Source organism: Macaca fascicularis, chromosome 6 (assembly GCF_037993035.2).
Source record: "Macaca fascicularis isolate 582-1 chromosome 6, T2T-MFA8v1.1".
Taxonomy (NCBI): domain Eukaryota; kingdom Metazoa; phylum Chordata; class Mammalia; order Primates; family Cercopithecidae; genus Macaca; species Macaca fascicularis.
Window position 1 is genome coordinate 157,145,610 of NC_088380.1, and position 12,310 is coordinate 157,157,919.

General features: G+C 52.3%; 1 protein-coding gene across 5 annotated transcripts in view; it reads right to left on the reverse strand.

Annotated features, from left to right (window-relative positions):
• CAMK2A (calcium/calmodulin dependent protein kinase II alpha) overlaps positions 1–12,310 on the reverse strand; it is a 69,607-nt gene that overhangs the window by 41,360 nt on the left and 15,937 nt on the right. For all 5 annotated transcript variants that reach the window (XM_005558250.5, XM_005558248.5, XM_005558249.5 and 2 more), the window contains exons 2-3: positions 11,492–11,586; positions 3,646–3,705 (exon numbers count right to left, since the gene is read on the reverse strand). In XM_005558250.5, the coding sequence (XP_005558307.1) occupies positions 3,646–3,705; positions 11,492–11,586 (155 nt within the window). The remainder of the gene's footprint in view (positions 1–3,645; positions 3,706–11,491; positions 11,587–12,310) is intronic.

Below are 12,310 nucleotides of genomic sequence, written 5' to 3' on the forward strand. Positions count from 1 at the left end.
TTAAAATATTGTCATAGAACAAACAAATCTGTAACCTAACTTTTTATTTATGAAGCTTGATTCATGTACTTCTGGCATGCCTGTGATTTTCCAACCATGCATTTTTTTCTTGGAGGTTGAAGAGCAGTACTTGTTCCCTTATTTTTGTGTCCCCCTGACACCACATTTGTGATATCCACTTGGGAAGCTAAATAGAAGGACTAGGAACAAGGGCTCTGGAGTCAGACTTGCTGAGTTCGTCTCCCAGATCCACTTCTTACAAGCTATGTAGCTATGGGCAAATGACTTAACCTCTCTGAGCCTCCCTTCCAAACAGTAGTGCTAACACCATTGGACTGCTGTGGTCATTAATGTGATGATTCCTGTAAACCACTTAGCACAGTACCTGGCACTAGGAAGAGTTCAATAAATGGAGATATTGTCATCTTCGTCACTGACCTACCATGCTTCCCTTCCCCACCACAAATCACCTACTAAACTTTCAGGTTGTCCCTAGCACAGTCCAAGTCCCCTGTGCCTTGGGGTGGCCTTCTGGCGTCTCCCTCATCTGCAGGTGGTGATGGCACAGACAGCAGGTTACTGACCTCTCCCAAGAAGGATCTGGGAGGCAAACGCTTTGTGTGCAACACAGTTGGACTGACTTGTGCTGAGCCAGGGACCTCACTGACTTGGTCCCCTGGGGACTGGGCAGTGGCCACACAGAAGCAGCGACCAGTAGTAACCTTGTCTAGATTGGCCAAGCAGGCTGAACAGGACTCAGTCCAGCTTCTCTAGGGACAAACTCACCTTTCGGGTTTTGAGCCCACATCTGTACCCCTTTGCATGTCTTTGGGAAGATTACAATTTTGAAGGAAGATGCTTGGAGGATCGGGAAAGTGCACCCCCCAAAGAACCTTCCAGCCCTGATAGCAGCTCAAAGCTCCTCTGGGGTCTTCCTGTGCTGGCTGCTCAGCTCTGCTTTCCAGCCCCGCCTGTGCATCGGCCACCACCCCCACTCCCATCCCCCATCCTCACTTCTCCTGCACATTCTCAATGCCTAGCAGAGACCTTGGCATGGGGTGGGTCTATGATGCACCTGACATCAGGTGAATGAAGGAAGGAGTAAATGACTCAGTAATGATGATGATGATGATAGCTACCATTTCTGAGCTTTTACCACATGCTAGGTTTTGTGCCAAGTGTTTTACTTGCACTCTCATTTTACCCTCCCAATAGTCCTATAAGGTGGGTGCTGTGATTATCCCCACTTCACAGAGGAGGATACTGAGGCTAAGAGCTTCACAGTCTGCCCAAGCTCAAACACTTAGTTAACCGCAGAGCTGAGATTGAAACTTGGTGTCTGACTGCAAACCCCGTTCTCCTAACCACCACGTTATATATAGTGCCTCCAGTGACTAAAAATCCTGATGGCCCCGAGGAAAGACAATCATATGGAGTTTCAGGCAAGAGGATGTCTTCAGGCAAGGTTGTTCTGAGGGAAGGTGTTGATTGGGGAAAAGGGGGGCAGCTTAATGATAATGACTGTTATCATGCTATGGTCTATTTAATCATCACAATCCTATGAGATAGGTATCAGTTCCATTTTCCAGACAAAACTGAGCTTCAAAGTGGTTGAGCAACATGTCCAGGGTCACACAGCAATGAAGCAGCAAACCCAGGGTTTCAACTGTAGTCCGTCATCTCCAAAGCCATAATCTACTGCTCACAGTCACACGCAGTCACATACACACATACACTCACATGCACACATTCACACGCACTCTCCAAAGCCATAACCTACTGCTCCCCATTTTATAGCTGGGAATGAGAGGGAGAGGGAGGTGCAAACATGAGGAGGCAGTGTTGACCTGAGATAGCTGCAGTTGTGCAGCAACACACACACACATTCACACACTCACACACACATTCACATACACTCACATACATGAATTCACACACATGCATTCACACACACACATTTACACAGACATACACACATTCACACACACACATTCACACACACACCCACGTGCATTCACACACTCCACACATTCACATACACTCACACTCACATACACACATTCACACACACACACACAGACATACACGCCTTCACACACTTACACACATTCACACACACTCACGTACACAGCATTCACACACAATCCAACACTGTCACATACACACACTAACACGCCTTCACACACATTCACACACAATCCAACACTGTCACATAAACACACTCACACGCCTTCACACACATTCACACACACTCCAACATTGTCACATACACACACACACACAGTCACATACACACACTCACATGCACACATTCACACACACTCATATGCACACACACATTCACTCACACACTCCACACACTGTCACACACTTACACACACTCCCCTCCTTCCACAGGAGCCAGTAGCCTCTGTAAGGATCATAAGATCTTACAGTCAGAGATCACTCCCAACCCGCTCCATCACACGGGGGCTGGGGGGCTGGGGGCCTGGAATGGGCAGGGGCGGCCACAGGACATTAGTGGGTCAGGGACCAGGGTTGAACCAGGGCTGCTCCCTGCCAGCCGCAGGCTGTCTTTCTGATGCTGGTCCTGGAGCCTCTGGCTGCTGTTTGTTCAGGGAAGGGGAGGTGCCTTCCGGGTATAAATAGCAGATGGAGATGCTTCTCTCTGGCGGGAGAGTTAACCCTTGGGGCCCTGGGCACGGAGAGAGGCTTCCCTGCCTTGTGAGAAGGCGTGGTGGCTGTCAGAGTCGGAAGAGTCCTTAGCGATCACCTAGGCCCTGCTCCTCAGTGCGGTCTATGAGTCAGCAGGCTTGGCACCTCCTCAGAGCGTGTTAGAACTGCAAAATCCCGGCCCTACCCCAGGCCCAGTGAATCTGAGTCTACCTTTCCACAAGGTGCCCAAGACGCTGGTCCAGACAGCCCTTCCTTCATGAGGATGGGGGAAAGTGATTCAGAGAGGGCAGTGCTCCTGCCCGAGGTCCCACAGCAATTCCCTGACAGAATTAGCTCTCAAAGCCACACTTCCTGCCCTCATGACTCAGGACCCTGATAGGCAGGGATCAGCCCCCAATTGCACAAGGGCTGGAGAAGGGGGCCAGGCAGTGAGGTGTTGTTTCAGAGCCCATCCCCAGGGGTTCTGCTGCTCTGGCGCTGTCCCAGCCCGCCATGGCCCAGCCTCTCCACGCAGCCTGTGCCCAGCCTGCGGGCCAGGGCCTGAGTTGGAGCTTGCCCCTGTAGGCAGGCAGGTGCCAGGTTGAGGGAGGAGGGCAGGGCCACTGTGCCAGGCTGAATCAGCATGGGGGTGGGTTTGGGGAACGGGCCGCAGCGGTCAAGGCCAAGCGTTTCCCCCTGGCCTATTTTCATCTCTCCCAGAGCTGTAGAAGTTTTCCTGAAACAGCTTTTCCGAAGGAGGCTGCCAGCAGTGTGGGATGGGAGGAAGGGCCTTTCTTCACCTTCCCCCGAAACAAGCTGGCTCTGAGGAATGTGGAAACCATTAAAGACGCCCCCTTTCCCATCTCTGCTGCCTCCATCCCCAGAGAAGAGAGCAGCTGCTCTCCACCCAGCCCGCAAACACCCACGTGCCAGAGTGGGCAGGGGAGCAGGGCCTGGCCCCCCGCGCCCCTCGCATCCCGCAAGGCTCACCAATGTTGGGGTGCTTCAGCAGGCGGCAGATGCGGGCTTCACGCTCCAGCTTCTGATGGTCTGAAACACAGAGGCTCAGGTGAGTCCCGGGTGAAGGAGGAACCACCACCCTCCATCTCCCGCTCCTCAAAGCCTCGTACTATCTCCACCTCCCAGGGCAGCCCCTGGGGGCCGGGAAAGCTCACCTTCTGGCCAGGGCCTCTGAGTTCTCCAGGAAGACCGTGGGGTGCAGTGGAAAGAGGAAGAGGCCTGGGTTGCAGTGACTCAAGCACATCCCTCACCCTCTCTGGCCTCCCTTTCCACGGCTTTTAAATGTGCGGCTTCTCCAAGACTCCTCCAGGCCTGTTCCTCAGGCCCTACACTCTGGCCAGACTAAATGGCTGACTTCACCTCTACAAGCAGGCCCTGCTGGGCCCTCTCACTTCAGGAGAGAATTGCACATGCAGTTCTCTCAGCTTGAAACACTTCCTCTACCTCCCACCTGCCGTTCACTGGCCATCACCCACTCCTACCAATCCTTAGTCTCAGGCCCCTGGCAGCAGGCAGGGGCCCATCCTCTGTGCTTTCAGAGCCCCTGAACAGCATGACCCACTCAGTCTCATGGATATCTAGTTCCTTGAGGGCAGGGACTTGGTCTCTGTTGTACCCCTGACATCTACCCAAATACCTGGCACATACTAGGTGCTCAAGAAATAACTGAATGAAGCTGGGCGCGGTGGCTCACGCCTATAATCCCAACACGTTGAGAGGCCGAGGCAGATGGCTCACCTGAGCTCAGGAGTTCGAGACCAGCCTGGGCAACATGGTGAAACCCCATCTCTACTAAAAATACAAAAATTAGCTGGGTGTGATGGCAGGTGCCTGTAATCCCAGCTGCTCAGGAAGCTGAGACAGGAGAATTGCTTGAAGGTGGAGGTTGGAGTGAGCTGAGATCATGCCACTGTACTCCAGCCTAGGTGACAGAGCGAGACTTCGTCTCAAAAAAAAAGAAAAGAAAAGAAAAGAAAAGAAATAACCAAATGAAAGAATAAATGATTGAATGAATGTGCCTTTCTAAGGGAGTGACTGACTATTCTTCCAGAGGGCTGTGTTAATTCCCAGAAGCCACCTCCCTTTCAGGAGACTCTGGGACCAGGGACACAAAGAGTCCCAAATAATCTGCGGGGGCCCACCCAGAGCTCTCCCACCTGCCTTCTGGACTGCTGTGCGAGTCTCCTGGGCCTCTCCACACACCCGGGAGAAAGGCCTTGCTCGGGATCTGTCACTGTGGCTTCTGATTCTCCAGCTGCTGGGAACAGTGGGACACATGACCCAACTCCGTGCCCCTAAACAATCCTGGGCTGGAGACACCACTCTTCCCATTTTATAGATAAGGAAACTGCAGCCTGAACAAGCTGGAGCCTCCGTGGCGGCAGAGCTAGAACTGAAAATGCATTTCCTGTTTTCCATTTTGGTGCTTTTTTCACAATTTGGTAGTTAACGCCTTAATTTAACAAACAAAACCGTAAAAAGAAACTGCTTTTTAAAAACTCTGTGCCAAGCACTGTGCAGAGGGCTTTATATGCCTTTCAAGCCCTCATACAATCCTTTGAGGAAGTTACTATCATTTTTCTGCCTTTCCAGAGGAGGAGACAGAGCTTCAGAGAGGTTAAGTACCTGCCCAAAGTCAATCCTGCACTGAGCGGTGGAGCCATGATTTGTACCCAGACAGTCAGACTCCAGAGCTGGGCTTTCAATCCTGGGCTATACTATTCTCCATGCCCCAGCTCATAACCACTACCTCCACTTGCCCCCAATTCTCAAATAGAAAAATGAAGACCCACAGAAAGAAACTCATGCCAACACTCAGATGCCAAGCCAACACTAGAACCCTGGCCCTGAATGGCCCTCTCAGAATGGGCAGGTATGTGGATGGGGGGTGGTGAGAATGGAGAAAGTTCCAGCCCTTGTCCCCAGGAATCCAGCTCCCCTTTCCCCTGCCCCCTTCACTAGAGCAATCACTGGCTGTCCTCCAAGGGCTGCAGAAGCCAAAATCAATACTGAAAGGTGGCTTTTCCACCAGCAAAGCAATTAAGTCCAATTCAGTTTCCATGGCTCAATTCCCCAGCTGAAAGCTGGCTGCAAGCTAGGGATGAGGAGGTGGGGCCAGGTTGGGGGGCATCCCTTGATTCCCCCTCCCTCCATGGGCTCCTTTCATATCCTCCAGGGGAGGGGAGGCTGACTCCTGGGCACAGGAGGGGATGCCCATCCAGAGCTGACCAGGCAGGGCCCTCCCCCTGCTCCACATCCCATGCCCTACCCCCATATCCTACCGGCAGCAGAACCAGAACTCAGGCAGGTCAAGATCAGGCCTGTCAGAGGGGGAAGGAGGCTTCTGGCCTAGGCTATACATTCAGGAAGCGGAAGCCCCAAATCTGGAATTTTGCTGTTTCTCCCTGTGAGGTTACCCAGGAGCAGAGAACATTGACAAGATTGAAAGAAGAAAACGCTGGCCATGCAACCTTAAACTTGTATCTGGTTACCAGACCTCACTGCTGGAAATGCTAGGAACTAATTTTATAAGTCTTATCATCATCATATGCATAGTACAATTAACCTGCATTGTCACTGTTGAAAGTATTCATCCTACTGAGTGTAAACATATACATTATACAATATTTCTGGTAACTCTGTTTGCAGTGTTTTCATTTTCTAATATACAGAGAACCTCAGGACATGTGACATGTGGGGACCATGCTTCTTTTGACCTCCGAGGCCGTGCTTTGTTATATAGATGGAGAAACTGAGGCCTGTTGACAAAGGAACAGTCCCTTTATCAAAATGGCTCACCAAAATCACCTGAAAACTCAGAGCTCTGAGGCCTCTACCCCTGCACCTTTCCCCCACCACTCCTCCCCTCAGCCAAGGAGCTTTTTTTTTCGGGGGGGGACAGGGTCTCACTCTGTCGCCCAGACTGGAGTGCAGTGGCTTGATCTTGGCTCACTGCAATCTCTGCCTGCCAAGTAGCTGGGACTACAGGCGCACGCCACCACGTCAGGCTAATTTTTTGTATTTTTAGTAGAGACGGGGTTTCACCGTGCTGGCCTGGCCAAGCTGGTCTCGAACTCCTGACCTTGTGATCCGCCCGCCTCACCCTCCCAAAGTGCTGGGATTACCACACCCGGCCCCGCCAAGGAACTCTTTTTAAAATATCCATTAAATCCTGTCACTCCTTGGCTTCCAACTCTCCAACAGCTTCCCAATGTACTTAGAGCACAATCCAAACTCCTCGCTGGGTCTGGCCTCACCTTGGCCAGGAAGCTCCAGCCACACTGGCCTCCTCTCTGCCCTGACACACCAAGCTCCTTCCCACCTCAGGGCCTCTGCACCTGCTGTGCCTTCTGCCTGGAAAGCTCTTCCCTGGGTCTTCTCATCAGGCAGGCCCCGGCACAATGTCACCTCCTTGGAGAGATTCCCTGGCTGCCTTTTCTAAGCGTGTCCCTCCTGCTGCATCACCTCCCCATACCCTGTCTTATCTTCTTGGTTAACACTTGTCACTACCTGAAGCTACCCAGCTGACATATGTGTTTAATGTTATTTTCAGTCTCACTCCCTAGAAAACGGGCACAATGAGAGCAAGACCTTTTCTGTTGGTCACTGCCACATTCCCAGGGCGTGGGGTAGAGCTGCTAAGCAGCTTGTCCAAGATCCCATAGCAAACAAGCGGCAGAGCTGAGATTTCAATCCGTGTACATAGCTACTTATACTATATTGCTTCCCATTCTAATAATTTTTTTTGAGACACAGTTTGACTCTCATCACCCAGGTTAGAGCGCAGTGGCGGGATCACGGCTCACTGCAGCCTCCACTTCTGGGCTCAGATGATTCTCACTCCTCAGCCTCCCTCTTGAGTAGCTGGGACTACAGGCGCCCACCACCACGCCCGGCTAATTTTTTATATTTTTAAGAGACAGAGGTCTCACCATATGGCCCAGGCTAGTCTTGAACTCCCGGCCTCAAGTGATCCTCCCACCTCGGCCTCCCAAAGTGCTGGGATTAAAGATGTGAGCCACTGAACCCAGCCCCATTCTAATAATTAATTAATTGATGAATCGATCCATCATCTCAGCAGAGTCCCATGATGGTGAGAGCTCTGAGGGAAGCTAGACGTCTTCAGCCTCCTGCCTGCGGACCTGGGGAGCTTCCCCAATGCCCATGATAATATCTTGGGAACCTTTTCGCTTCCTCCCCAGATGGTTGGGTCACCTCCAGGGTGTGGGGGCTAAGAGCACAGCAAGGCTCAGCAGAGCTCAGCAGGCAGAGGTGGATGGACATTCTGGGGTGAGGTCCCTGGGGCCAGACAGTCCCAGCAGGGTGAGGCAGGACAGAGCAGGCCTGGAAGGACCTGCAATCATACAAATGGGCAGGGCTCTGCCTCCAGAGGGGAGTGGACTCCAGCAGGCAGGCAGCCCGAGATTCCAGCAAGAGGCACACAAGCCAGGAGAGAAAAGAGACCTCAAGTCTAGGAGCAAGTACCTGCTCCCTGCATAGGACAGCCCGATCCTGGGAGCTAGAGCAATCATCCCAAGGAACAAGAGTGCCGGGCAAGGGGTGGGGAGGAGGACAGGAGAGATGGGAAGCACGTCTTGCCGTCCCCTCAGAGGCTTCCTTGCAGGGACCTGAATGACACTGTAGAGCAGGCTGGATGAGCTCATCATGCTCCCCACCTGGTGCTCCGAGACTGGTCACTGAGGAGCCGAGGAAGTGACCCCCTCATGCTCGAGCTAAGAGTGGGGCCTGTGGAAGTCACAGTGCCCAGGCCAGTCACCTCCGGCTGCACCAGCCTCATGCGTGTGCCCAATGTGCCCTTAGAATGCTACCTCTGTGTGTGCCGTGGGGAGGATGCGCTAGGAGGCTATACAGCACCCAGTGGGGGTTAGCGCTGAGCCTATGTTATCGTATTAGGTCGGTGTTAATAGCTACTGTTACTGATGACAGGATTTTTTTAATGCGGGGGCTTGGGCCCCACCTACTGAATCCAACCCTCATGGGTGGAACTCAGGCAGCTGTGTTTTTAAAAAAGCTACCAAAGGTATTTGGCAGGGATTGGAACAGGCAAAATTTTCACTTTTCACTTCATTTCTTCATGGTTTCTTTGGTTTGTTTATACTATGAACATTTTTTAAACGACTAGATTAAAAATACATACACAAATATATCGTGGGTTTGGGAACCACTTGCTAGAAGAGGCTGGGCAGGGTGGGCAAAAAGAAAGCCACAGCTCCCGGGAGGGTGGGCACAGCCCCTGCTGGGCGCTGCCGGAAGTCACCCAGGAGCACCAGCAGGAGATGCTTAGAGTCTGTTGCCAAATATTCAGCATTAACCCCCCCTCCCCGCCCCCGAGGCACCAGGAGTGGCAAACAAAGAACCATGCTAAAAGAAGCTCTGCTCCTCCTCTCCCGCTGGGAAGAAAAGCAGCTGGCAGTTGGCAGACTTTTCCGGAAGGTTCCCTGATAACCTCCCCACCCCCACCCTCCACACTCACCTAGGCCCAGCCACCTTCCTTCCAAGAGGTCAAGGACTCAACAAGTTGCCAAAGAGAGGCGGCTTGGGAAGTGGCTGTCTGGCATAGCCCAGGGTCTGCACTGTCCCAGGAGTGCTTAGTCACTTTCCAAAACAGGAGCCATGACCCTTCCACTCTTCCATACACATCTGTCTCTTTTGGTCAACATGCAAGTGTGTGTGTGGATGTGCCCCGAGAGTGTGGTGAACTAACCTGAGATCCCAGCATCCAGGGACGACCTTGGGGCCTGACCCTCTCTCCCGTTGGGGCAACCTCAACCCGTCGCCCCCTGTCCCTGTTGTATCTCAGGGATTGGGACATCTCCCTTGGTTCCTCAACACCCAATGCACAGAGAGGGCACCAGACTGCTGCTAGTCACACAGCAATGACAAGGCCAATCCAGGCATCTGGCCATGAGGCAACACTCCTGCCAGCATTCCTGCCTGCCCTGTCTCTAGCTCCCAGCCTTCCACAAGCTTGGACTTTTCACACTGACTGTGTACCACGTGGGGCTTCTGGCCCTTCAGAGACCCTCACCCTACCCCCAGCCACCCCCTCTGCTGATCCACTTTGACCTGCAAGACATGGGGGGAGGTCGGTAACTGGAAGAAAGTGCTGAGCTCCCAGCAACACTGAGCCAGAGAAGAAAGGCAGCAACACACAGTCCAACATGAGGCCTGCTGGGAGGCCTGCTGGGAGCAGCATGAGCCTCCTGTACCAGCCACTGTGAGGCCAGCCACGAACCTGCCCCTGCTGGCCCCTGGCCCCACACAGCTGTGCCTATCAAACACCTGGACACTCTGCCAGCCTCTCACACAACATCTCCCGCACTGCACAAACCATGGATTGTACAGCCCACACCTGCCCCCACCTCACCCAACAGAATTCTCTCTGCCACCAGGCGGTCCCAAGGAAAGCTTATACACCATTTCATTCAGGGTGGGGACTGGCATCTTTGAAGATAACGCTTTCCAACACACTGACCGTGGTTACCACCATCACTGTCTCAAACACACAGTCATGGCAAGAAGCTCATCTCCTGGGCAGGCTTCCCAGATTTTAATGTCCACAATCACCCAGGTATCTTGTTAAAATGCAGATTCAGATTCTTCAAGTCTGGTGTGGGGCTCTAGGCTTTGCTTTTCTAACAAGCTGCTGGGGATGCTAACGTCACTGGCCCAGGACCGCTTCTAAGGTCTTAGGGCCATGGTTCTCAAACTCATCTGCAAATTAGAGTTATCTGGGCATCTTTTCCAAAACCCAGATCATATCCCAGACCCACTCTCTGGAAGACCCAAGAGTGGAGTAGCTGAAGCCAAGCGCACTTGGAGTTCACTGGCCCCTCTCTGTGTGGCAGGTGCTGTCCTAGGTGCTGGGTGCAGAGTAGCCCATACTCTTGAAGTCTACAGCCCAAAAAGGGAGGTGGGTATTAAACAAGGGGCCTTATCAGTAAACAGGATGAGTCTAGGTCAGGGAAAGCCATAAAGGAAATAAACAGTAATAAGAGAGAGAAAATAGTTCGGGCGTGATGGCTCACGCATGTAATCCCAGCACTTTGGGAGGCCAAGGCGGACAGATCATCTGAGGTAAGAGTTTGAGACCAGCCTGGCCAACATGATGAAACCCCATCACTACTAAAAATACAAAGAAAAAAAATTAGCCGGGCGTGGTGCTGGGCGCTTGTAATCCCAGCTACTCGGGAGGCTGAGGCAGGAGAATCGCTTGAACCCAGGAGGAGGAGGTTGCAGTGAGCCAAGATCGCACCATTGCACTCCAGCCTGGGTGACAAGAGTGAAACTCCATCTCAGAAAAAAAAAGAGAGAGAGAGAGAGAGAGAGAGAGAGAAAATGGAGGAGGCCTCGTCAGATTATGGGGTCAGGAAAACCTCTCAAAGGATGTGACCTTAAGCTGAGAACTGAAGGCTGAGAAACAGCCATTCATGAAAGGAGCCAGGAGATGGCGTTCAGACAGAGGGAATGGCAGGGGTAGAGGTCTGGAGGGGAGAAGTGACAGCGAGTGGCAGGAGAGCAGGGAAAGGTGGGCCCATCTGGTGTCTCAGTCCTCACCTGTGAGGCACAGAGCTTGGCCTGTCTGGGTGAGGCTGTGGTCTCCAGCCTCGAAAAAATGAAAAGAAGGAAAAAGGGAAGGTCTATTCTCAAGGCACCCCCAGGAAGAGCAGCCCCCACCCCTGCCATAAGTATCACCCATGGGCTCGGCCCTGGGTCCTGGTCTAAACCAAGCAGTACAGGTAAGGGGAGAGAGGAGAGCCCTGGAGGGTGGGCAGGGTAGAGATCAGGCACCTACCTCTGGCTGACAGCTTCTTGGTGTTGATGATCTTGGCTGCATACTCCTGGCCGGCCAGCACCTTCACACACCTTCGCACCACCGAGAAGGCTCCCCTAGGAGGACAGAGAAGGTGGAAAGGGTGAGGGAACGCCCAAGGGCTGTGTCCCTAGGAGATGTTGGAGTTCATGTCGCTGCCCTACGCTAGAAGGAAGCCCTTCATCAGTGCTGCTCAAGCTCACAGGGGCTTCTGTGGCCCAACTCAGGGACAGAGCGAGGCCAGAGAGACCCAGAAGATGGACCCAGAAGCAGAAGATTAGAAGCTTGGCCTCAAGTGAGAGGAGCCTGCCAACGTCATCAAAGTTGGGCTCACCATGCTGTAAAACATTAGAATCATGTAGTGTTAGAACCGCAGAAATCAGGTCTCTAAAAGTTTTTAGTTTTTTATTCTTTCAGTAGGTAAACATGGACATGGTTCAAAGTTCAAAAGATATAAAGGTATAGGTAGTAAAATGACTCCCTCTCGCCACTGTACTACAGCCTCTGAGGTCCCCTTCCCAGAGATTACCACTGTCACCATGTCCTTGAGTCTCTTTCCACAGACGCTGTCCCACACACTAATGGTACTGGACACTGTATACTGTTCTCCACCTTCCTTTTTTCAGTGAATAATATATTTTTAGAGATCCTCTTTCCGTATCATAACATAAGAGTTCCTTGTTACTTAGTATGTAATTGTATGGCTGTCTGATTCAGCCAGTCCCCTACCGATGGGCACTCAGATTAGTTTCAATCTATAGCCATTACAAACAATGCTACAATGACTAGCCGTGTATGTGT